Raw genomic sequence first — 26,816 nt, forward strand, 5'->3', positions numbered from 1 at the left:
CGAACTCATGGACTGTGAGATCATGACCTGAGCCGAAGTCGGACGCTTAACTGACTGAGCCTCCCAGGCGCCCCTCCTTGAGATTTTCTATCCACAAAATCACACCTTCTGCTAATAGAAATAGTTTTACTTCTCTCTAATATGAAGACTTTTATTTCATTTTCTTGCCTCATTGTGTTAGCTAACACCTCCAGTATAATGTTGAATAGAAGTGATCAGAGAAGACATCATTGTCTTGTTCCTGATCTTAGGGGGAAAACATTTTACCACAAAATATGCTGCTAGCTATGCATTTTTTTTTTCCCAAAAAATACCCTTTATCAGACTGAGGAAGTTCCTTTCTATTTCTAGTTGTTGAGTGGTTTGATCATGAAAGAGTGTTTGACTTTATCAAATGCTGTGTGTGTGTGTGTGTGTGTGTGTTGTGGTTTTTGTCCCTTATTCTTTTTGTCCATTATTCTAATATAGTATATTACATTGATTCATCTTGAGATGTTAGAACAACTTTGAATTCCTAAGGTAAGTTCCACTTGGTCATGGAGTCTAATCCTTTTTGTATTTTGCTGGGTTTGGTTTGTTAGTATTCTGTCAAGGATTTTTGTGTCTGTATTCATAGTATTGGTCTATAGTTTTTTGTGGTGTCTTTGTCTTGATTTAGTATCAGGCTGATGCTGAGCTTAGACTAAATTGGGAAGTGTTTGCTCCTCTTCCATTTTTTAGAAGAGTTATTTAGGGAAGGGAATGACAAGTGTAGTGGGAGGAAGTGGGGCTTATTGGAGAACCTGAAGAAAAGCCATTATGCTTGAAGCCTGGAAAGCAGTGGGGCCTGGTGTTGGAGGATCTGGGCTAGAGAGAAATTTCTGGATGGTGATTAATGTATCAGAGGAGGAAAGAAGAGGAGAGAGCCTTGGGCTAAACATGGAGAAAGTCCAGTTGCGGGTGGAGGATGAGCCACAGAGCAGGATGGAAGGAACAAAGGCAAAGAGATGGGAAGACAGGAGAGTGGTTCCCTGGAAAGCAAACAAAGGATGGCAGAAGAAGGAGTTTCTAGAAGTCGTATGCTAGAGTGATTGAGTTGGTGGAGATGAGGAAATGAACCAATTTAGACTTTTGAGAATTTTGTGGATAGGAGAGGAGACTGGCTGTGGGGAGTGCAGGTGTCAAAGATTTTCATTTCACTTTTCTTTCTTTCTTGACAACCTTTGCTTGAGAGAGAGAGAGAGAGAGAGAGAGAGAGAGAGAGAGAGAGAGAGAGAGTGCTTGCACACGGGAGCCAGGGAGGGGCAGAGAGAGAGGGAGAGAAAGAATCCCAAGCAAGCAACGTGGAGTCCAATGTGGGTCTCAACTCATGAACCATGAGATCATGACCAGAGCTGAAATCAAGAATCTGTTGCTTAACCAGCTGAGCCACCCAGGCACCCCACTTTCTTGACAACTTTAAAAAAAAGTTTATTGGGGCGCCTGGGTGGCGCAGTCGCTTAAGCGTCCGACTTCAGCCAGGTCACGATCTCGCAGTCCGTGAGTTCGAGCCCCGCGTCGGGCTCTGGGCTGATGGCTCAGAGCCTGGAGCCTGTTTCCGATTCTGTGTCTCCCTCTCTCTCTGCCCCTCCCCTGTTCATGCTCTGTCTCTCTCTGTCCCCAAAATAAATAAACGTTGAAAAAAAAAAAGTTTATTTAATTTTGAGGGGGGGGGAGAGAAGGAGTGGGGGAGGGGCAGAGAGAGAGAGAGAGAGAGAGAGAGAGAGAGAGAGAGAGGGACAGAGGATCCAAAGAAGGTTCTGTGCTGACAGCAGAGAACTCCATGCAGGGCTCGAACTCACAAACCATGAGATCGTGATCTGAGCTGTAAGTTGGACAGACGCTATAACTGACTGAGCCACCCAGGCACCACTTCTTGACAACTTTTAATGTTGATATGATTTTATACCTTCAAAAAATTGCAAGACTTGTACAAGGAACTCCCAAATAGCATTTTCCATATTCACCAGCTGTCTGTACTTGCCCCATCAATTTACTTTACCATTCTCTCTCATACACACACACACACACACACACACACACACACAGAACACTATTTGAGAGTGTGTTGTGCACACCTTTCCCCGTACCAATTAATGTTTGAGTGGCATTTCCAAAGAAGAAGGACATTCTCTTACATGCTAGGTTTTGTTGAAAATGGGAGCAATTTGGGCATATTGAAAAATCTAAGTGAAGATCCAGTGGGAGAGAAGTGAGAGAAGGGGTTGTTGTCACTGAGGGCTTGTTGAAGGGTCTAGAGAGCAGGATTTAAGGTGCAGGTGGAGGGTTGGACTTTGCCACAGGAGGGACAGCTCTGTGTTGTGAAGAGGAGTGAAGCAGTGTGCAGACGTCGGAGACTTTGTTCTGCTTGACGGGTGGTGGAGGAAGTTCCTCTCTGCTGGATTCTGTTTCCTTTGTCAGTTAGGAAGTGAGCAGATCTACTGAAAAGAGCAGGAAGGCGTGTGACAGATGGGAAGCGTCTGAGTTGAAGAAGACAGGAGAAAGCACAAGAGTCAAGGAGAGGGGAAGAGGAAGTAATGAGATAAACATCTCAAGATTCATGTGGCCAAACAGCCCATTTCTAGTTGATGTTTATTCAGTTAGAGTGAGCCAGCTTGCTCTATTCAGTGACTCATGTCTAGCCCTGCAGAGGGGGGAGAGAAACTGTGTTCATCTACGCGAGGGTTTTGCCAAATGGGTGTGATAAAAGAACACAATGGTTCGGGAAGGGAAGTTTAGGGTACTGACAAGATAATGGACTATAAAATACACTGGATAAGAATGAAAGAAGTAAGATGGCTACTGAATGGGAAATAGAAGGGCAAATGGATAGGAGGTAGACTGGGAAGATGGAAGCCTGTAAATTGTTTTCTAATTATTACTACTTGACTTATTGGATCTAGATATTATTGAGCATGCATTCTCTACTGAGTATTTTCCATCCATTAATTTCATATAATTCCTATGACAACCCTATGAGGTAAGCACAGGCATCAAGCCATTTTTATCGATAGAGGAAACAGACGTTAGTGACTTGCCCAAGGTGACACAGCTAAAAAGTGAGTCTCTAACTTCAGAGACCCTGCGTATCTCTGGACTGCTCTGCAGAGCTTCCCAGCTGTGCTCCTTGCTCCACTTTGATCCTCCTCTGACTCACGCTTCACTTAGCTAACAGTGTGAGCATTTGGAAATGCAAATTGATTGTACCGGGCACTAACTCAGAACCTTTCATTACAGGTCACTGGAAATAGGTAAAAAAAAGAAGAATTAAAGATGAATAAAGACTTGGACAGGTGGATAGTTTTATGATAAAGAAAATCATAGTATGATGTTAATTGTGAAATCTAGACGGTAGCTATAGGAATGTTCATCAGATAATTCTTTCCAGTTTTCTTTATGTTTGAAACTTTTCACTGTAAAAACATGAAGGGAGGGAAGACCTTTGGCTGAAAAAAGAGATGCAGCTAAACAGCTTTTTATCTGAGGACCCTGACTGACTTGGATTTATAGGTTGGTAAGAATCTGTAGTCATGGGAGAATGGCTGTCTTCTCTCGGTAAGCAGGTTTTGATGTACCGAGAGACATCTTGTGCCTGTGCCCCTATGGTATTGGAAAAGAACACTTAGATTGTATAATTAGAGCCTTTTTTGTTTTTTTAAGTTTTATTTATTTATTTTGAGAGAGACAGAGACAGGGCAAGTAGGGAAAGGGCACAGAGAAAAGGAGAGCGAGAATCCAAAGCAGGCTCCACACTGCCAGTGCAGAGCCCGATGTGGGCTTGAACCCATGAAACCATGAGATCATGACCTGACCGAAACCAAGAGTTGGAGGCCTTAACAGACTGAGCCACCCAGGTGCCTCGGCCCTTTTTTTTTTTTTTTTTTTTTTTGAAAGATCCTTTTAAGCAATCTCTACACACAATGTGGGGCTCAAACTCACAACCCTGAGATCAAGAGCCGCATGCTCTCTTGACTGAGCCAGCCAGGTACCCCAAGTACTTTTAAGAGAGGAAAATAAGCTCTTCTGGAGAAGAAAGTGGAACCCTGTGTTAAAAGTTTTAGGGCAGAGATAATCAATGCATCGTACTTGTCAGCTTAGGTGGTTACAGGCCATAGGAAGGGTCTCATCTGTACCTATTACTTGCTTTCTCCTGGGCAACTTCAGAATTCCAAAGAATGTTTTGCATGTACAGTTTCTTACTTTGGAATAAACCAGATTCTGCCTTTCAGTAGACTTTCTTTTTTCTTTCTTCCTTCCTTCTTTCCTTCCTTTCTTCCTTTTTTTTTTTTTTTTTTTTTTTTTTTTTTTTTTTTGTTCAAATGCCCAGTTTGGAATATATTTGACATTTAATACCAGTGATTTCTAAAAGAAAAGACAGATATCACATCAATCTGCTGCTTGTATCACTAATGACACTCTTGCCTGACGGTCAATGTCAAGGCTCCTTTTCAGGCAGGCAGGATGTACTGCTGTCCTTCACGGAACTATTTTTTCCCTTCCAGAAGCCTCCAGAGCAGTGTTTGTTAACACGAGGGGAGAAGGAAGAGACACAGATGCCTGTGGCGGAGGTGTTTGATGAAACTTCAGGCTTGGTTGGCTAATGTAATATGTGTGAAGAGACAGGATGTGCTTGCTTCTTTGGGAACCTTGATCCCTCTGCTTCTTTCAGAAGCAATCAGCTGCTTGCTCTCTTGGCTCACTCTCTGCATGGGCGAATGTCCACAACAGCATGCGACCATTGTCCTCAAACGAGGAATCTTGCCAGGCCTCTCTGTTGATTTGTTTTTATACACACCCTATCTTTGCCTGATAGGGTGGTCCTTTGGGCTGTGCAGACACCGGAGGCTGGGAGGTCTGGGAGGTGGGTTCATTCCAGACTGGCATTTTCTAGATGAAGTTTCTTTGGGCAAGTTACTCGACTTCTCTCTGTGTCTGACTGTCTGATTGTAAATGAGGGTCGTGGTAGGATTGCCTGCTTCATGGGGCTATTGCAGATGAAGCTCTTCGCACAGTGCTTGGCACCCAACAAGCACTGGATAAATGTTATCTACCCTTATTATTATACTGTTCCTGTTATTCTGAAATTGCTTGTTTCATTCAAACATATGTCTTTGAGATCTTTCAGGGTCCAACTGTCATCTTAACAGCTGTACAGTATTCCATAATTTGGAATACCACCCCCTCCGAAAACTATTCCTTCTCTAACGCAGTTAGATAAACTAACCCGGTCATTAAAGCTGCCATTCCTCATTGACTCTCTTTCTCTTTAGCCCCTTTGCCTGTTCAGTGATGAAGTTCTACTCTCATTTTAGTTCCTACATATGTTCTTAATCTGCCCCCTGCTCTTGATTACCCTACCCTAGTTCACATGCTCCTTGTCTCTCACCAGGACCATGGCAGCTGAATGAATTCCTGTTGCTTCTAAGATTGCTGGCCACTGGGCTGAAGCCCTATAAAGTCATCTCCCATCCAGCTGCCAAATCTGCAGATCTGACCGTGTAAACTCCTCTGCATGGCACATGGCGGCCCACGGCAGTCATGACGCGTGGTGTTGGCTACAATATGATTTATTGATTACAGAAATTTATGAGGCAGAGAGTTGCAGAGGGTTTAGGCTCTCCCCAGGCCCGTAGTTATTTTATAGAGAGGTGGGCAGAGCTGAATGCACTGTAAAGAACCTTCCAACAGAGAATCCAGTACCCACAAGTAGATCGGGGTCTACCTGGGGAGGGAGGATGAGGAACACCTAATTTTATTTTATTTTATTTTATTTTTTTTTTGGAACACCAATGTAACAAGAAATGTCCAAGTGATGAACCCAATAAAGCACCTTTGTGGTCTCGAAAGCTCAGCCGGAGCGTTTGTGCATCCAAGTGGCTATCAACAGCCAAGCCTCGCTGTCCTTCCCAGAGTTGGGAACAGAAGAGCCCCACGGCCATCCAGCTGAAACCACAAGGTTTGTCTCTCCCCAGTTACCCGTGTGCGATTGTTCTTTGACTCTCACTTTAAACTCCCAGCACCCCATGGCACTTGTGGTTGCCAAAGCTGGTTCTACTTGCATTTGCGCTGTCCCCCAGGCATTGGCCTGGCCTGTCCCATGCTTGGAGATGACCTTCTCCAGAAAACTTACTGTTGCTTTCTGGGTTCTTCTCTGTCTTGTCGTCGTGTTTACATGGTATGTTGGTGCGTCTGCATCATCCCAAACTGTGAGCAACTTGAAGGAAGGGTCTATTACATTCACCTTTGTATACCCAGGGCCTGGCGTGTTAGATCATTGGCTGAATGCATGTTTGATTAGGCCACAGATAAAAATACAAGTCACCCGTAATCTCACTAGTCAGCAATTAAACCACTGAATTAATTACCATTGAAGTTTATTTGGGATTTATCCTTCCAGATGCTTTTTTTCTAGCTATAGATATGTGTATTTCTCACTTACACACACACACACACACACACACACACACACACACACCCCACACATGATTCTGCATTTTATAAAGTCTGGATCAAACCCTACCTATTGTTTAAAAATCTTTTTTCCACATAATGTATCACAGACAGTCTCTCTTCTCATTACATATTCTTGTAGTCCTTGGATTATCGTGTTTCACAGTGCTTCATCCTTATCAGACATGCGGTTTATTCTCCAGCTGAAATTGTTAATCTTTCTGTGTCGAGAGTATTTGTTTCTCATGATGAAGAAACATGGTAAACAAATACTGGGTCTAAAGTAAGCACAAGGAAGACTGTTACTAATGGGAAAGTATTTTGGCCAAAGCGTTGTTTGGCCTTTAAGGCGCTGGGACTTTAGTCCTTCAAGCTGTGACTGAAATGGGGGCCTCCTCTTAGGCAATGCCTCTTGTATTGAATTATTTTCTCCACAGCAGGACTATGGCGACCCAGGAAGCCACTCCAGGCAGCCAGTCCGAGGAGAGCAGTGCCTTGGATTTGCCAACAGTTTATGACATAAGAGATTATGTGCTGCAGAGACCCCACCAAGAGGCCGACAGTGAGGCTTTTAGTTCTGTAGAAGCCCTTTCTAGTCCTTGCTCTTCTGATGCAGATCCAGGTAAGAAACAGGGTTTAAAACAAGCTAACACTGACACCCCCCCCCCCCCCCCCCATACATACAGGTATGTGGTTGTTTGTTTCTCTCTTTTCCAATAGCACCTCTCTGAGGAATGATTCATTGTCTCGGGTAGAAAAACATCTTATCTAAGCACAACTGTGGGGAGAGACTTCAAAGGACAAGCTCCCTGGTGTAACCACAAGGAGCTATTTCCTGGAGGCCTTTTTGTCTGAGGACCTTTCTAATCTCCATCCAACTGCATTCAGAGGTTCAACAGGGAGAGGGTGGAATTGAATTTTGTTTTGTTCTTTTAAAACTTCAGAAAGTTGGGGTGCCTGGGTGGCTCAGTGGATTAAGCATCTGACTCTTGATTACAGCTCAGGTCATGATCTCATGGTTTGTGAGTTTGAGCCCCACGTTGGGCTCTGTGCTGACAGCATGGAGCCTGCTTGGGATTTTCTCTCTCCCTCTCTCTCTGACCCTCCCCTGCATACACTCGCATGAGCACGTGCACACTCTCTCTCTCTAGAATAAATAAATAAATTAAAAAATAAAATAAAAACTAAAACTTCAGAATGCAGCAATGTGGGCCTGTTAAATGTTACAGGTGACAGTAGTAGGGCACTCAGTATTCCTCGTATAGAGTATACTCTGCATTTGGGGAACAACTTTTCTACAAGTTTCCCTGACTGAATTGCCAGAAGGTTTATTATTTAAGCTTAATGATGATTGTTGACGCAGTTACTGACCATCTCTAGTTGTAAAGCCCTTGTCTTTCCCATTCTTTGCCCAGTCCAGACCTGGGGGTCCACAGACCTGGGCCCAAAGCTCTCCCACTTACTGGCTCTGGGACTTGGGGCATGTTTCTTAATGTCTCTGAGCTCTGTGTACTTGACATCATCATTTAGATTTCTGTTAGACTTCTGGAATTTGATATATCCTAAAGCAAATTGTTAATTCCTCCACCCCCTCCCCAGTCCATTTCCCCTTGTATATACACACCTGTTCGTTGACCCTTTCTCATCTTTAAAAAGCATTTTTACCCATCCATTCACTTAGGCCCAAACTTTGGAGTCATCCTCAACCTCTCTCACATCCAGTCTATCACTGTCAGCTTTACTGCCAGAGTAAGATCTAGAATCTAAACCGTTTTGCCACCCCCTCTGCTGCCACTACTGCCTGTCTTCTGGATTATTGTTACAAACTCCTAACCAGCTCTTTCCATACCTGCCCTTGACCTCCTACACTCTCTTCTCAACACATCCACCAGAGGATCCTTTTAAAAATGCAAATCAGATCATGTGAGTCCTTGGTGCAAAACTCCCATGGCTTCTCATCTGTCTCAGAGCAAAAGCCAAAGTCCTATGGCACCCATGCCCTCTGGACCCTGGGTCTGCCATGTCTCTGCCCTGACCTCCTACTGTTCTTATCCTCACTGGGCGGGGCCTCTGCCTCCCACCTCTAAGAGCCAGCCACCCTCCTCCCTGCTGACGTTCTTTGTTGTACCCTTCCCTGGCTTTATTCTTTGCCTCGGCAGGAATGCCACTGGGCACCCTAGATTTGACTTTAATTGATTCATCTCCCGAAATATAAATTCCAGGTACTCAATAGATACTTGTATGAGGAATGAATGGGTGAATGTTAACTGCTATTGGTATTTCATTAAGAGATATGCTTGTATGGATGTAGGGCTGAAGCTGATCCCAACGTAAAAACATCTCTGGTCCCCTCTCCACTGCCCACACATGTAGCTTAAGGCTGGTTAGGAGTAACTTTGGAAAGTTCCATGTATAAGGAGTGGGAGTCATAGGCAGCACTGAATCAGGTGAAGCCTGAATTTAGCCCCATAGCACAATCAGTGTTGGAGGAGATTGTCAGATTGCATCTGCCTCCCAGAAGAAAAGTCAAAATGTGTAATTGATGGAGACATGGCCCAACTGTCAGCCATTAACGTGTGCAAAGTGCGTTATCAACTATTGTGCAGTGATATAAATCCTGAGCCACTTCTGCTAGGATAGAACACATGCACCCCAAACCCAAGTGGGTCCAGTCCAACTGGAGGCCCAGTTCTCACTTTGTCTTCTCCTTGCTTGGGCCTCCACCCCATTCCTATGTGCCCTGGGCCTTCATATGTCTCCCTTCAGAGCCTCCCCAAAAGACAATTTGAAACTTGGACTCAGAGACAAATAGCTTCAAGTGTCAGCTTTTCTAGGATGATCTTCATTTAAGAATACCTAGCCTTAACCTTAAAGAATAGTTTAATTTCAGGAATCGAGGATAGGTAGAAGAGAGATTGGGGAACTCTGTCTGTCTGATGTTCCTAAAATGCATCCAATTTATGTTTTCCACCCTTACACATTCTCACACCCCCCCTCTGCACCCTACCCCCCAGTTTGACCTTTCCAAATGGAGCCATTTCTAGCATCCGGTAGTCTTATCTCCTCCTTCTTCCCTGTGGCCATGCCTCCTGATCTGCAGCATGTGTTTAAAACACTCATGTTGGTTTGCACATACTACCTTAACGAAGGTTCTGTGGTTACTTTTCTCTGCAGAGCTAGACATCGGAATGTCTTAGAATACAGGAATAATGATCACTCCTATTTATGGCAGCCTGGCTGCCTGTCAGGTTTTTTGTTGTTGGGCTCCATGCTAAGTGGTTCACAAAGATTGCTACTTTTAATTCTTACCACAAACCTGAGAAGCAGAAAGCAACCCTATTTTATAAATAAGGAAATGTAGATGTGGAGACATTAGGAAGCCTGCCCAGTGTTACTTAATAAATGGCGGAGCTGGGCTGAGCCCAAAGGCACTGTTTTAAATCACATTTTTATTGGAAAAAAGTTGCTTTTTCTAACCTGGAAAACAACCAAATGGATGATATCACTGAGATAAGGAATTTCCCAGAAATGAATCTAGGCAAGTTTGTTAGCTTGATACAGCAAACAACTCATTTTTGGAGGGGGGCAGTTTTAGGGAGGAATATTAAGTTTTTGATACTATTTTATTCAGACTTACATATTTAAAAGCAATCTTAATTTTGTGGTACAGTCCACCTTTCTGCAGTACTTTTGTATACTCACGATACTTGTTATGGTTGCTTAAAATTGGACCAGATCGGGGCATCTGGGTGGCTCAGTCGGTTACGTGTCTGACTTCGGCTCAGGTCATGATCTTGCAGTTTGTGAGTCTGGCCCTGCGTCAGACTCTGTGCTGACAGCTCAGAGTCTAGAGCCTGCTTTGGATTCTGTGCCTCTCTCTTTCTCTCTCTCTCTCTGCCCCTCGCCCACTTGCACTCTTTTTTTCTCTCTCTCGAAAGTAAAAATAAATATTCAAAAAAATTTAAAAAATAAAATAAAATAAAATAAAATAAAATTGGACCAGATCACCTAGAGCTTCCCAAGAACTGAGTGGAAATGATATCCGAAAGATATCATGATGGGAGCAGGGATTACGCTAGGATCCAATGGAAGGCAGCCACCTTTACATTTAGTAGCTTTGTAGCAGATAGCTTATGGTAGGCAGGAATAAATGCACTCAGGTGTATCCACCACAAAAGGAACTTCATTCTGATCTCACTAAGTGAAATTTACACAGCATGGGAAGCTATTTATTTTGTTATAAACATTTCAGAGTTGCCTTTTGTGAGAAAGAGATTTTTACTAAGTAAATTTAGGAAAGATTCTCACTGGTAATCCGACCATTACCAGCCAGTGAAATGGCTGAGGTGGACGGTCCTACACTGTGGGGGAAATCACTGCCCTAACCACCCAGCCTGATTTGCTCTTGGCTGACCATCTTGCACCTCCAGTTTCTCAAAACTGTCTGTGGTCTTGAGTTTTGATTTTCTATTTATAAGGAGGACCTGGGGTGGGGGGGTGCCTGGGTGGCTCGGTCAGTTGAGCCGCGATTTTGGCTCAGGTCATGATCTCATGGTCTGTGGGTTCGAGCCCTGCATCGGGCTCTGTGCTGACAGCTCAGAGCCTGGAGCCTGCTTCGGATTGTGTGTCTCCCTCTCTCTGCCCCTCTCCCGCTCATGCTCTGTCTCTCTCGCTCTCAAAAATAAACAAACATTAAAAAAAATACATAAAATCTTAAGTAAATAAATAAATAAATAAATAGGATCCGGGGCACCTGGGTGACTCATTCAGTTACGGGGCCGACCCTTGATTTTGGCTCAGGTCATGATCTCATGGTTCATCGTGGGCTAGAGCCCCGTGTTGGGCTCTGCACTGTCAGCATGGAGCCTGCTTGGGATTCTCTCTCCCTCTCTCTCTCTGCCTCTGCCTGGCTCTCCCTCTCTCTCCCTCTCAAAAATAAATAAACATTTAAAAACTAAAATTTAAAGAAGTATATATAAGTAAGATCCACTTTCCTTCCCTTCACTGCACGCTCATAGGTAGTTGTAATTACAGATTCTCTCCCCCACAGCCCTTCAGCAGATTTTGCCCACATTTTAATCTAGTTCGGATAACTCTGGATCTGTTGTTTGCTCAGAGACACGGCCTACCTTTACATTGGTCTCCGTTGGTGTTCTGATGGCTACTGTTCTAGCTCTGCTTTTTAACATATCCAGCTCCCAAGCCAACTTGCATTCTTGGCTTGCTTGTTTGCTGTTGTGTTTTGTAAGGAAGTTGATCTTCTAGAGATTGGTGAACACAGTCAAAGTTTTCCAGCTGATAGTCACCCAAGGTATCTCAGCATTGGGCTGCACCCAGCCCTAGTACTCCCTTACTGTTGGTTGCACTTAGATAGCCTGTGCTTACCTCAGAGTATGGTTGACTACCTCAAGAACTGATGGAGTATGGCAGGTTGCTTACAGAGGTCTGAGGGTGAACCTGAGGGTGAACCTGAGAAGACCTGGCTTCTCTAGCTACTGGGTGAAATAGGAGCCAGGAACTGACCCTTAAGATTCAGTCAAATTAGCCCAGTTGTCAAAACCTATGGTTAAAATTCAGACACACAGTTAGCAAGGAGATGGGGTCCACGATGATGGTGTAGAATAGCCTACTGGTAGCAGAGCACAGCCCTGCAACAGGTAATGCAACGAGAGTACCCAGAAATCCCAGCAAGTGGCAGGCAGTGTGCAGGTGGCTTATCAGTGAGTGGGAAGGTCCCAACTTCAGGGTCGGAGTCAGCATCACAGTTGTAACCTCTGGAAGAATAGCAGGCAAGGGACGAGTGGCCTCAATTTTAGGAGATGGCAGGGACCACTGGAAAAACCAGGTTTTAAGGACAGGGACCTGGGCTGACGCCTAACTTTTATAAAGGATCCCCCATTTCACCATGGAGCTGCCTCTGGCTTTGCCCATCACTGACCTGTTCTTCCCAGCCAGGCTTTTTGAAGGGGTTGCCCATATTCCATTCTACTTCCTCTTATGATTGTTCTTCAATTCTGGGCACATGTCCTTCACCCCCACTACCCACTAGACTAAGCCCGCCCTTGCTCAGATGCTGCTGATTTTGCCCAGGAGCTAAACCTAATGGACACTTCTCTGCCCTAATCTTGTATGCCCAACTGCCATATCACTGTTCATGCCCTGGAGGAGGATATTAGCAGCAAGGGACATGAGAGTTCAGAGCACTTTCTAGGAAATGAGTTGATAAGAATCGGAGAGTATTAGTCAGGAAAACCTCAAAGCCTTGGTCATTTCAGTCTGGGTACCCAAAAGCGGGTGAGTCTGGGCTGTGTCTCTCTAGATAAACACCGCTCCTATGTCTCGAACTGGTGTCTTGAGCAAGCATTGTCTAGCTACTTCTTATGAAGTAGTAGTAAAACAAACAACAACTTGTCACCTAAGCCAGGCATAGGAGTACAGAACTCCCTCCCTTCTCTTCCTGGTGAGATCTGACAGAAGAGCCACACTGCCAAAAAGGTCTTCTTGAAACAGCATTTCCATCATGTTTCTCTATTTAAATCCCTTTGAGATATCATTGTACACCCCCACTTTCCTTCCAACTCCAAACAAGGCTCCTGTGCCTCCTTGTCAAGGCTCTGCATAATCTCATGTCCAAAGCATTTGTTCAAGATTAAAAAAAAAATTATTTTAATGTTCGTTTGCTTTTGAGACAAAGAGAGAGAGACAGAGTGTGAGCGGGGGAAGGGCAGAGAGAGAGAGAGAGAGAGGGAGACATAGTATCTGAAGCAGGCTCCAGGCTCTGAGCTGTCAACACAGAGCCTGATGCGGGGCTCGAACCCATGAACTGCGAGATCATGATCTGAGCCAAAGTCGGACGCTTAACTGACTGAGCCGTCCAGGCACCCCTGTTCAAGATATTTAACAGCCAGTTCAGCAGTATTGCAATATTTTAGTAACTGGCAAGGCACTAGGTAACATACAGGTGCATGCCAGCCGAATGCAGGCCCCTGCTGGTGTCTAACTACTCATTAACACAGGCCTGCTACTCCTGTCGGGCTTGTTTTTATGCTGAGTCAGGCCTTAATGCCTCAGCTGCATTGTTCCTGTCCTTGAAATGTGCTCCTTCCTTCCTGGTCAGCTCCAGGCCACTCCAGAAACTGTTGAGCTGAGTCCGTCAATTAGTCCCCCATACACATTTAGCGATGGGCTTGGATTCCCTGCCTCTTAGATACTTGTTTCCTTTCTCTTTTGTTACTGGGCTGGAGAAAAGCATAGAGTAAACAGAATGCAAGTGCCAAGTGAGATGGTCAGTGGTCTCGGATAAACCCCTCAAAAACAAGGTCACCAGGGTTTCCTGGAGTGAAGTTCTGTGTGTACTGCTATAGGTTGAGAAAAGTCTGAGATCGGTGGCTGATCTCATCAGGGCCCTCTGCAGCCTCTGTTCTGGAGATGCATTCTATTAGATGCCTTCTAATATAGGACAAAGAGTTGCTCTGGAGTTGTTTGGCTTAGACGTTGCAATATGGAGTTGGTAAATGTTTCTTTTTGAGCCCTTTCCTCAAACTTTGACTTCTAAGAGCATTTGTTGAGAAAACCGGTTGCATGTGAACAACAAACTGAATGTTTGATGATTAAGTCTTGATGATTAAAAGCCCTAGCTGGTAGCCCTAGTTGTATGTCTAAAGTAAATAGTGATTTAATGTCTCCTTTTTTTTCTTCTGGAATCTGTCAAAATCCCAATCTTCAAAGACCATTTTGTAACCTATATAAATATATAGGCATTTCATCCAAGGAATTTGCGATTTAAGAATAGATAAATGTGTCCTTTTTCCTTTCTATGATTCCTATGGTATCTATTTGTAATTCTGGAAAATTTTATTTCCATAAGAAACTTTAAGCCCTTGGGGCGCCTGGGTGGCTCAGTTGGTTAAGCGTCCAACTTCAGCTCAGGTCACGATCTCACGGTCCGTGAGTTCGAGCCCCGCGTCGGGCTCTGGGCTGATGGCTCAGAGCCTGGAGCCTGTTTCCGATTCTGTGTCTCCCTCTCTCTCTGCCCCTCCCCCGTTCATGCTCTGTCTCTCTCTGTCTCAAAAATAAATAAACGTTAATAAAAAAAAATGATAAAAAAGAAACTTTAAGCTCTTAAATCTAAAATTTCAAAATAGAATTTATATATAATAACTATAGAATTCTGAATGTGGTGTTGTCATCTTAAATAGGAGTCAGGATGTATTCTACACATGTAAATAATGGTAAAGACATTTCCCTTAGAGGTGACAATCCAACCTAGAAGTGACATCCAACCTAGCAGCTAATGACCCAGCACCCTTTAAACCAGACCTGAAATATAGGGAGGAAGGGAAAGAAGGAGATTGAGGAACTAATTCTCTGAGAAATCAGAGAACAAAATCTGGTGCTTACTATCCCATGTCCAGTTGATGGGTTTTATTTGGAAAGTTTGAGTGTCCTGCATGCCAGTGCATTTCTGATTTGTTACCACTCATTGGGGTGAGTTCTAGAGATTCAGCCACTGTAGGCTTCATTTTCAGGTCCAAAACAGGATGTTGAATTCTTTGCTTGCTACTATTGGAAGGAAGCAGTGTGTCCTAATTGTGTGGCCCAAGCAGTGAAGGATAAACTATCCGTGTATATGACTAAGGCCCACAGAATTACAGAATGTTACAGCCCCTGGGCCGGTGGTTTTCAAACTGTGTTCTAAGCATCCCTTTAGGAGCTATAAGGTCAGGACTGAACTTATGGGGGCCCTGGACTCTCCACTCTTGCTCTCCATATCAACTTATTTGCATCATAGGCTTCTAGATGAGCAGTCATTGGAAGAAAGGATGTCAGGGCCAAACAGTTTGAAAATTGCCAAGCTCACCCAGATGTGTCATTTTCTGCAAGAGAGTGTCGAAACCCAGGATAATGAAGAAAATCACCCAAGGTCACATAGCAACCTGGTGACTTCTATGTTTAGGTGGCCCTGTCTACAGACTACTTCTAACTGTGACTTTTCTATCCCTTTTCTGAAAATAGAAGAATATTCTTCTCTAGTTTAGGCTGCCAAATTGTAGATAACCTTAAATAGTCGTTAGAGATAGTAGTTTAAGAGGAGAGTTCTTTTCAAAGGCTCAAGAATGCTATTTGCCATCTGTGACATCTCTCATTGCTCCTCACTTTTGAGTTTCAAGGACACCTGCTGTGGGAGAAGAGACTTGTTTACTTCTGTGTACTTTGCCTATAGTCACAGGGTTTTTTAAATTTTAATGTTCATGTATTTATTTTGAGAGGGGAGGGGAGGGGCAGAGAGAGAGAGAATCCCAAGCAGGCTTCATGCTCAGTGCGGAGCCCAATGCAGGGCTTGATCTCACAACCGCGAGGTCATGACCTGAGCCCAAATTGAGAGCCACATGGTCTTCTGACTGAGCCAGCCAGGTGCCCCAGGAAAACTATACTCTTACCACATTTTATAGCATTCTAAATTTTCCTGCTCGCAAAATAATGGAATTGAGTGGAAATTTTACGTAAATTCTAAAAACCGACAAACAAGCCAAGAGATTTAACCCTGTTTCTTCACAAGATATTCAGTCGTTAGATCCAGAATTTTCTTCTGTAAAGAACTCTTCGAAAACATTAGGGAATGTTAAGCGCAGTGCAAGTGAAAACATGAGGAAGTTACCCGTGGGCCAATGCCATTTTAGAACATGAGTTTGAGGGAGAATGAGTTAAAATAATATTCTGTGTTTTCAGCCAGCAAAACCCAAACAGCTGCTCCGGGTCTAGATCCTGGAGATGGTGCTTGGCAATTGCTTGCCACGGGGCAGTGTTCGAGTCTACTGCCCTCTAGTGACTATTTTTTACATATTCCTGAGCGTTACTGAGAACAAGAATTTCAGTGTACCAGATGTGTTAAGCCTTTATAATTCATCCTTTGCAGAGCTTTTGTGCCTACTAGAAATAAAACTTCAAGTTATTAGAGATTTTTTTACTCGAAATCTGAGACGCTAACTTGTCTTAAGGCCACCAGTGTTAAGTCTAGTTACTGCAAGTGCATTATATAATTTGAGGACACCTTTTCATTTATCTTGCTTGATTGCAGGTGAAAATGTAAACATAAAAATAATATCTGATTTTTTTGTGTGCATTTGCCAAGAAAAAGTTGCGTTCTTCTGCAAAGATAAGACCAAAGGATTTAAATTTGCCTTATTTGACGAAATTATAGTAGCATTAAAGGGTAATGAGATTTTTAAAATCTTTCGGGATTTCTGATCTGATAAGATGGCATACCCATGACTCCCTGCTAAGTACAGCTATAAACCATGGAAACACGAGAGGTGATCAAGGAACAGTGGGCAGTGGTAAGAAGAGGAATTGGTTTCAGGCCCCAGGACTGAAGGAACAACACAGACGCAAAGTGTCTTCTGTTCTCCCACCCACCAGAAGAAGGTGACCAGAACTTGGTGCATTTCAGCCTGCAACCTAGCAACAAGAAGGGGCCTGGGTAGGCTCATTTCTCCACAGTACTGAGCAGTGGGTCATCCCACATCACCAGGAGAGCCCAGCACCCAACGAGGGGGCGTCTATAGCAAAACCCATCATAGTAAGTGGCGAGAGGAAGCACTCTCCTCCATTGGGCCAGAGACTTCACTCCTCTGCTAAACCAGACCCAGGTGGCCCGCAAGCACAAGTGAGGGGATTCTGCCAACTCAAGTAGTGACCTGGGCCGAGAATCCCCTTTGTCTTTGTGGGCCTGAGACTCCCCTTGCTCCCTACCTTCTTACATTCACTGGGGCAGCTGGAGGCACTGGAAAAGGGATATCCCACAACAACAAGCAGTCCATCTGGAAAACCTCCTCTTCCCAGGGGGCCTGAGATCAACCCCCTACCAAGAGACACCCACGGGCTGGGTCAGTCCTGCAGGCAGTTCCGGCAGGGTGCTATGGGAGCCTCAACAGTACCTGATAAACCAAGGAGACCAAGATAAGCAGCAGAGGCTCTGAAAATTAAACTGTCATTGGAACCATGCAAAAGTAGGCCACAACCTGCGTGCTAAACCTGAACAGGATGGATGTGTGCTAAAGTACAGGACTTAAATAGCGCCAAGGTCACTCGTCATACCAAGAACCAAAAATCACAACGTGAATGAGAAGAGTCACAGACACCAATCCTGAGATGAATCAGACACTGGAATTTGCTAAGGATTTTAAAGCAATCACCATAAAAGCACTTCAGCAATCAGTTATACATTCTGTTGAAACAAATGAAAAAATAGAAAACTCAGTGAAGAAATACAAGTTATAAAAATACCTAAATGGAAATGATGAAAATGAAATAGACCATAGCCAAAAAATTGATAAATTGGACCTCATCAAAATTTATTAAATTTGTGGGGTGCCTGGGTGGCTCAGTTGGTTAAGCTTCCGACTTTGGGTCAGGTCATGATCTCACCACTCATGGGTTCAAGCCCCACATCAGGCTCTGTGCTGACAGAGCCTGGAGCCTGCTTCAGATTCTGTGCCCCTCCCCTGCTCACACCCTGTCTCTGTCTCTCTCTCTCTGTCTTTCTCTCTCAAAAATAAATAAACATTAAAAAAAATTTTTTTTTTAATTTGCTCTCTGAAAGCCCACATAAAAAGGATGAAAAGATAAGGTACACACCAGGCGAAAATACTTGCAAGTCTGTTGTCTGACAGAGGACTAGTATTTTGAGTATAAAAGAACTGTCAAAATTCAGCTGCAGAAAGGTAAACACTTCAAGTAGAAAGTGGGCAAAAGACATGAAGAGACATTTCTCTGAAGAGGGTATCCAGATGGCAGATAAGCACGTGAAAGTGTGTCCAACATCAGGAGCCATCAGGAAAGTACAAATTTTTTTTTTCAACATTTATTTATTTTTGGGACAGAGAGAGACACAGCATGAACGGGGGAGGGGCAGAGAGAGAGGGAGACACAGAATCGGAAACAGGCTCCAGGCTCTGAGCCATCAGCCCAGAGCCTGACGCGGGGCTCGAACTCACGGACCGCGAGATCGTGACCTGGCTGAAGTCGGACGCTCAACCGACTGTGCCACCCAGGCGCCCCAGGAAAGTACAAATTAAAACAATAACGATACCTACAGAAATGGCTAGGATAACACCACCAAATGCTGGTAAAGGGGTAGAGAAGCCGGACCACTCACGCATTGCTGCTGCGAGTGTAAAATGGCACAGCTACTCTGGGAAATGGTTTAGTAGTTTCTTGGAAAACTAAACATGGAATTACCATATGAGCACCTGGCATTTGTACTCTTGGACATTTATCTGGCAAATGAAGAGTCACATTCATGCAAAAGCCTATACATGAATGTTCGTAGCAGGTCTCGTCTTAACACCCGAAAACTCGAATGTCCCAGGTATCCTTCATCAGGAGATCGTTAAGTAGATTGTGGTGCATCACTGGTATGGCCAGTGAATACCGCTCAGCAGTAGAGTAATGAACCATCCAGACACACAACTTGGATGAATGAATCTCCCAGGGAATTCAGCTCATGGGGAAAAAAGTGAAGTCCAAAACTTGACGTACTGTCGTCCATTACACAATATTTTTGAAGTGCAAACATTTTTAGAAATTGGAGAACAGACTAGTAGATGTCAGGGTTTGGAGTTGGGGTGGGCAGAAGGGAGGTGGATGTGGTTCTAGAAGAGCAATGCGTGGGATCCTTATGATGAAAATATTCTGTATCTTGACTGTGGTCATGGATGGGTGAACCCAGACGCGTGATAAAATTGTAGAGACATACATAAATGCATACAAGTAAACTGGAGAAATCGGAATAAGATTGTTGGATTTATTAATGCCAGTATTCTGTAGTTGGAAGTACATTGAGGGAAAGTAGGGAAATGTTCACAGGATTTGTCTGCATTGATCTCTAGCACTGCATGGGAGTCTTAAATATCTCAAGAAAATTTTCAACCAAAAAATCTGTCGGGCATCATAAAAATCCTGGCCCTTTTTCTTTAAATGCTTGTAAGCTCACCTTTTCTTTGTTTTCTTTTGTTTTCTTGTGTTTCTCTGAAATAGTTGCATTTTTCTCTGAAACAACTGTAAAAATTGCTATACAAATAAACAATTCCCTAGCTTTGATCATTTTCATTGTTCCTAATGTGTTGTTATAAAGGGCTGTGTTCAACATCCTTCTGGTTAAGCCCTTGTATTTATCTTAAATTATTCTTCAAGCTAAATTCCTATAAGAAAAATTGCTCTATCACATTAAAACTTTTTTTTGACATGTATTACTAGTTTGTCCTTCCAGAAAAGGGAAGAAAACCATTTTTTCCAAGGCTCTTCTCAACACTAATATTATAACTTTTTGAAACTTTGCTAATTATGGGGGGGAAAAAGACTTTTGTTTTAATATGCATTTCTCTGATTATAGTGTAAAGAAATACTGTGTTTTCTTGGACATTTTCTTTTTTATGAATTGCTTGTTTTCTATTAAAATTGTCATCTTTTGTTACTAATTCGTAAGAGTACTTTATACATCAAGAATACTAACTCTTTAGCATTTTTTGCAACAATTCATCCCAGTTTTGCCTTTTAATTTTTATACACTCTCTGTTTTCTCTAAAATGACCAAAGTAATGGGTACTTTAAAAAAGGTAAAATAGGGGCGCCTGGGTGGCTCAGTTGGTTAAGCCTCCAACTTCAGCCCAGGTTGTGATCTCCTCATTCATGAGTTCAAGCCCCGCATTGGGCTCTGTGCTGACAGCTCAGACCCTGGAGCCTGCTTCAGATTCTGTGTCTGCCTCTGTGTCTTTACATCCCTCCTCCACTTGTGCTCTCTCTCTATCTTTCTCAAAAATAAATAGACATTAAAAAAATAAAATAAAATACCACAGATGAAAAAGAAGCAAAAAGAACATTCTCTATTCTTCCCCTCCCTTTCTACCTCCTGGTGGTAACCAGTAGTGTTGTGTATATTTTTAGGGAAGTGTACCTTAAATATATATATCTCAGTGTTGGTAAACTGTGCATGTAAATGTGTGTATTTTAGTACGGTTGATTATGCATAGCTTTTAACCTGTCAAAGTTCAGGGAAAAAAAAAAAGAAAACAGAAGTAAAACCAATGAATCACTGAAGTAGTAATTAGTTTATTGTGCATACACTAAAAAGACACTTTGCAAATTGGGAGTGCTCAAACCAAAACACAGAATGAAGCTCAGAGGTATATTGTTATAAAGCAGCTTATGTAGTGTGGAGGCAGTGACTGGCTTTTGCAGTAATTGGTTACAATATTAGAATTTTCTTAAATGTAAGGGTTTGGTTAGTGGTTACCTCCTATTAGTTTGGGGGAACAATTTAAGTTTTGCTTATGATTTTCAGACACATAACCAAGAAGTGTCCCAGGTCAAGTTAGCCTCTCTTATCTTGCAAAGTAAACTAAATTAAGCTTTACATGTATGACTAACTGGTTGTGTCCATTCAGGGAATTTTCAAGTCTGGTCTCTGTTTGTGTTTGATTTTAGCAAACCAGAAATCTCTAACAAAAACATATTGTTTTCCAACTTGCCTTCTTAAAAATTTATTTATTTTTTATTGTTTTTAAATGTTTATGTTTGAGAGAGAGAATGAGCGGGGCAGGGCAGAGAGAAAGAGGGAGACAGAATCCGAAGCAGGCTCCAGGCTCTGAGCTGTCAGCACAGAGTCCCACACAGGGCTCAAACTCACAAACCGTGAGATATTGACCTGAGCTGAAGTCAGACACTTAATCAACTGAGCCACCCAGGCACCCCTCCAACTCACCTTTTAAAATTCCATGTTCTATCACAATCATCTTTAGATGTTAATAGCTCAACCAAAGGTCTGTGTAGTATTCTGGAGTACAAATACACTATAATCTTTTCCACTGTCCCCCTGTTAATGGCCATTAGTTTGTGTCCCAGTTTTGGCTACTACAAGTAAATGTGTTGTTTCGTTTTGTTGTTGTTGTACAGATTTTAAATTCTTACATAGTTAATTTTATCCATCAGTGCTTCTGCTTTGGTATAATATTTAGAAAATCATTCTCTCCCAAGATTATATAAATTAGGTATCTCTTGGTAATTTTACAGTTTAAATTTTTTTTTTTTTTAATTTTGAAATGTGTTTCTTGGTGTAGAATGTGAGGCAGGGTGATAGCTTTATTATTTTCTCAATGGGAGCCAGTTGTCTTAAAGCTACTTATTTAATTGTATCATTTTCACTTAAAAAGATCATATTCTGCATTCTTATTTTTGGTTTTGGAGCTAGACTGATTTAGGTTTGACCTTGATTCTGACCTGGGGCAAGTTGCTACACTTCGCGTTGTTCAATTTCTTCATCTGTAGAATGAAAATTATAATATTGCCTGCTTCTTAGGTTGTCATGACAGACAACTGAATGAGGCAACAGAGCTTAGAACATTTAGTAAAGGCTAGCGGTCATTACTGTTGCTGCTCTTATAGCTAGTAGTGCCCCTGTGGGTGTTTCTAGACTTCTACTTCTTTGTTGAACTCCTTTCAACAAGCAACTATAAGCCTTACCCTTTATGGTGCTCAGTACTGGGCAAAAAAAAAAAAAAAAATGATTTGTACTGGCACAGAGCCTTTACAGGGAGGTTATTCTGATTCATACTGACCCAAAGTATCCACAGAATTACTTCCTAGAATTTGCTGTTAGGATAGATGTTTTCTGCTAACTCAGCGTATAGTTGTAGGCAAATTATCTAACCCTGTTCTCATATAATCTCTTCATTGCAAATGTAGATGTCAACAGATGCCTTCTCATTTGCAAAGTGCTTTGATTTGTATTTGAAGAGGCTTCCGTGCAGTTTCCACAAATCATCTTATGGTGAAGGATCCCCATTAATTTCAGGTGGCTTTAAGCAGAGCCACGTCTGTGAGAATGTGTTTTATGGCATGCTTTTTTTTTTAAAGGTTTTATTTTTAAGTAATCTCTACACCCAACGTGGGGCTCAAACTCACAACCCTGAGATCAAGAGTTGCATGCTCCACCCACTGAGCCAGCCAGGCGCCTTTATGGCATGTTTGTTAGAGGTCTATCTAACCAGTCAATGAAACATTTTTTTATTGTCCTCTTTGCATCTATCACCATGCTCTAGGTTGAGGGTGACATAAAACATGAAATTGTGTGGGAACACATGATTTCTGTATGCAGGGAGTTGAGGCTAGTTGGGAAAATAAAATATGCAAACTTAAAATAAGAGGAACAAAATCAAATCAGGCAGGGTAGGTTCATAGCTTCACAGAACAAATAAATAGAATGAACAAACTCATTTAAGAAGATAACATCTCTTCAGGAAAGAGCAGATATCTTATTTCTCATGTCAGAATTCTCTATGAAAAGAGTAGCTGTTGAAACTATTACATTCTGAGGATGCTAGAGAAATATTACTTAAGGAATAGAAATTAACATGTTATTTTACATTTACAGTTCCCCAGAGAAGAACAATAATACAAAATTTAATCAGATCTTGGAGGAAACATTTTTTATAACCATTTATTACTAGACCTCGGAGTTTCCTTATTTATTGTCAGTACTTTTAAACCTGTAGAGTTTTAAATTATGCTTTAAAGTTGCTCTGTCAGCCATAGTTATTAATAACATTCTTAATATATCATTAATGAAATATAGAGAAATAGTCATAATAAGAGACAGGGAGTTGCTCATTTGTGATTTCAGCTGGTGCCTGTGGAATTTTTCCTTCATGATGCATCTGAGAAGTACCCTACAGTTTCCCACTGCTTTATCTCTGGCTATAAATTCTCAGCTAATTGCCTAAATTTGAATTTGAGCTACTTTGTGAAGATGAGAAGATCATTGGTCTTTGTGACCAAGTCTGTGCCTTCTTTCTTCAAAGAATGAGTTGATTGAAATATGTTGTCTTTCAAATCTGGACTTCATGAATATAGATTATGTGGTAACTTCCTACAGGTCCAAGGCAATAGCAGCCTGAGCAAAAGTATGAAATGGCAAGATTTCGAAATTGGGAAAAACAAATTTGGAATTATCTACATAAGGCTGTAAATGAGAATTTTTTAATGCATTCAAATGCATTTAATGCATTTTGCGGGCTCAGTATGAGCCAATAATATCAGATAATCCTACTTTACTTATTTTACACAGTGAACACTGTTTAACATTATTTTCAGACATTCATATTACTCTCTATTTAATGCTTTTTATTCATCCAGTAAGCGTCGAGTAAGTGCATGCTCTGTTTTGAATACTGTGCCTGCTGTTGGCTATCCAGGTGCCTTACAGAATGATGGAAAGGAAATGAGTTTCCTACTGCCAGTATGTCCATCCAGGTAGAATCTTCCTACTTGTAATCTGTTTCTGATTTCATCTACCGAGGAGGTTACGTGGCATTTACCCATGCGGTGGACACTCCATAAACATTTCCAGGGTGTTAGAACATGGGAGGTGAACTGAAAGGGTAACTGGTCTCTGCCGGTAGTAGGCTGTAAACCTACATATCACTTTTCAAATATTAACTCAACCTTCAACAGGCGTGAGAAGTTGAAGTTGTTTGCAACTAGCCAGGAAGTAGGAAGGATATTGAATTCGTTTCAGCATATTAAGAACTGGGAGGAAACAGGCATAAAAAAGAATGAAATCTTGCCATTTGCAACAAAATGGATGGAGCTAGAGTATATTATGCTTAGAGTATTAGAGTATATTATTAGAGTATATTATAGTATATTATTATACTATAATTATATAATATACTATTAGTATAATACACTAGTATATTATAGTAGTATATTATGTAGTATAATATACTATAGTATAATATACTATAATATAACATTAGTATAATATACTAGTATTAGAGTATATTATTAGAGTATATTAAGCGAAATAAGTAAGTCAGAGGAAGATACCACATGATTTCACTCATACGTGGAATTTAAGAAACAAAACAAATGAGCAAAATAAAAAAAGAGGGAAATGAACAGACCCTTAACTATAGAGAACAAACTGATGGTTACCAGAGAGGAGGGGGGGAGGGGTGAAATAGGTGAAGGGGATTAAGAGTATGTGTATCATGATGAGCACTGAGTAATGTATAGAATTGCTGAATCACTACATTGTACACCTGAAACTAGTCCAATACTGTACGTTAATTATGTTGGAATTTAAAAAAGAAAGAACTGGGAAGGAAAAAAAAACAGCTCTGGATTCTATTTTTTGCTCAAAGTTTAACAGGAAGCTTTCTTACATCTAACAATGTATGATGTGATTTAGAAAAAATTTAAACTACCTTTTCTGATGAAAGAAGGAAGTAGGAAAGAAGAGAGGGAAGGAAAGAGGGTTGGGGGGAGAGAGGGAGAGATAAATATTCTTATTTTTCAAGACTGTTTTGAGGAATAAGGACAATGCATGGAAAGTACCGAGCACCATGTTCACGCACACTAAACACACTATTAATAGTATCTGCCATGATGATCATGTAAAATTGTATGTTCCAGGAAATAGTATTTGACTGAAGGCACGTCTACATTTGTTTAAGAAGTCACGTTATGATGACTTTGTTACTCATGAACTTACAATGACTTGATATCACTGACCTCTTTGGAATTATACACCCCTGGCCATGTGACAAGACTCTGCCGTTGTTAGAGACCTCTCTGCTCCCTGTTTCCTGGGCTACTGCTTGGACTCCTGGCATGTCACACATGTACATTGGACCCTTCTTTTGTTATTGTTGTTACGTTTTTTTATTTATTTAAGTTTTTTATTTATCTCTATACCCCATGTGGGGCTCGAACTCACTACCCTGAGATCAAGAGTTGCACGTTCTTCTGACTGAGCCAGCCAGGCGCCCCAACATTTGCCCCTTCTGGCCGCTATCACCAACAGTGGTTCTCTCTGAGATTGTGTTTGGGTTATCTGTTGCAGCCTAACTCCTCCAAAACATAGTGACTTGAAACAACAACCATTTTATTAACTCTCACAGTTGTGTGGGTTGACTTGATTCCGCTGGGTAGTTCTTATGCCCAGTGTGATGTTGGCTGGGATTGCAATCACATGGGAGCTGGAGTTGTCTGAAATGTCCAAGATCTTATTCACATCGCTGACAGTGGATGCTAGCCATCAGCCAGAAGCTCAGCTGGGCTGTCTACTGGAACACCTCCACGTGGCCTCTTCATGACCCAGGCTTCTCACAGCATGGTGGCTGAGTTCCTAAAGGGAAGATCCCAAGAGGGAGCCTTCCAAAAGAAGAAAAGCAGAAACTGTTAGTCTTCTAAAGGCTTGCCTCACTTCTGGTTTATTCTGTAGGTCAAAGCAGTCATAGACCAGCTCAGATTCAAGGGGTGAAGGAATCAGTTCCACCCTTAATGCAAGAATGGTACATGCACACAAGGAGAGGACGGGGTTAATGCGTGGCCATCTTACTATAGAGTAAACACCACATTCCTTTAAATTTGTCTTAACTAAAGTTAAGTAATAAATAAAATAATTAACTAAAAGACTTAACTAAGTCTTCAGTTATTTAGTTATTATTTCATTATTAACTAAAAGACTTAGATCATTTATTTATTTTTATTTTAGAGAGAGAGAATGAGAGTGAGTGGGGGAAGGGCAGAGGGAGAGAGAATTTTTTTTTAATGTTTATTTATTTTGAGAGAGAGGGAGAGACAGGGCAGGGGGAGGGCAGAGAGAGAGAGAGGGAGAGAGAGAATCCCAAGCTGACAGTGCAGAGCCCCAACACTGGGCTTGATCCCACGACTGTGAGATCATGACCTAAACTGAGATCAAGAGTCAGATGTTTAACAGACTGAGCCACCCAGATGCCCCGAGTCTAAGTCTCTTAAAAGGACACTCACGGGCTCAAGGTTCATGCCCTGGAAGTAATTCTGGAAAAGGTGGCCTAACCTTTGGAACCCAGACCGATTTGTCTTGGATCCAGTTCTGTGGCACTGGGACAACACTTGTGTCAGTATATAAACAAGACAATAATCTTCAAGGAAGGAAAATTGATATCCAGTTCTGTGGGAGAAAGTTTAAGTCCATTTGTGATTATAGCTAGCTCAGTAATTCTCAACTGAAGGTGACCTGTCCCCAGGGGATGTGTGGCAATGCCTAGAGGCATTTTTGGTTTTCGCAACTGGGATGTGAGGCAGTGCTACTGCCATCTGGTGAGTAGAAACCAGACGACAGTAAACATCCTACAATGTATAGGACAGCCATCTTTCACAACAAAGAATTTTCTGGCCCCAAATGTCAATAGTCCTGAGGCTGAGAAACCCTGAGCTGGAGCAAAGGTTCTTCCTAGACTGCCTTGTAAGTTCATACAGAGTGCACTGCTTTTTATACTCCAAGGCATCATTTGTGCCTTTCATCT

General features: G+C 42.1%; 1 protein-coding gene and 2 long non-coding RNA genes across 11 annotated transcripts in view; 2 read left to right on the forward strand and 1 right to left on the reverse strand.

Annotated features, from left to right (window-relative positions):
- The first annotated feature begins 1,817 nt into the window (after positions 1-1,817).
- LOC121012463 (uncharacterized) lies at positions 1,818-5,792 on the forward strand. The gene is made up of 3 exons (XR_005782118.1): positions 1,818-3,311; positions 3,448-3,528; positions 4,521-5,792. It is a non-coding gene; the product is annotated as an uncharacterized LOC121012463 (long non-coding RNA).
- A 7-nt stretch (positions 5,793-5,799) lies between these two features.
- Positions 5,800-26,816, forward strand: part of SHLD1 (shieldin complex subunit 1) — a 78,723-nt gene continuing 57,706 nt past the window's right edge. For 3 of the 9 annotated variants that reach the window (XM_040447628.1, XM_040447635.1, XM_040447637.1), the window contains exons 1-2: positions 5,800-5,974; positions 6,906-7,090. In XM_040447628.1, coding sequence (XP_040303562.1) covers positions 6,913-7,090 — 178 coding nt within the window. In that variant the 5' untranslated portion in view covers positions 5,800-5,974; positions 6,906-6,912. Of the gene's footprint in view, positions 5,975-6,905; positions 7,091-7,188; positions 7,437-16,725; positions 16,767-16,828; positions 17,785-24,939; positions 25,058-26,816 lie in introns of those variants that run through there. The other 6 variants (XM_040447634.1, XM_040447631.1, XM_040447632.1 and 3 more) reach the window with 6 other exon arrangements.
- The window catches only part of LOC121012464 (uncharacterized), a 38,049-nt gene continuing 36,392 nt past the window's right edge, over positions 25,160-26,816 (reverse strand). The window contains exon 3 of the long non-coding RNA XR_005782119.1: positions 25,160-25,680. This is a non-coding gene — a long non-coding RNA (uncharacterized LOC121012464). The remainder of the gene's footprint in view (positions 25,681-26,816) is intronic.

The sequence above is a fragment of the Herpailurus yagouaroundi genome, unplaced genomic scaffold (assembly GCF_014898765.1).
Source record: "Herpailurus yagouaroundi ecotype Mexico unplaced genomic scaffold, PumYag 196, whole genome shotgun sequence".
Classification (NCBI taxonomy): Eukaryota; Metazoa; Chordata; class Mammalia; order Carnivora; family Felidae; genus Herpailurus; species Herpailurus yagouaroundi.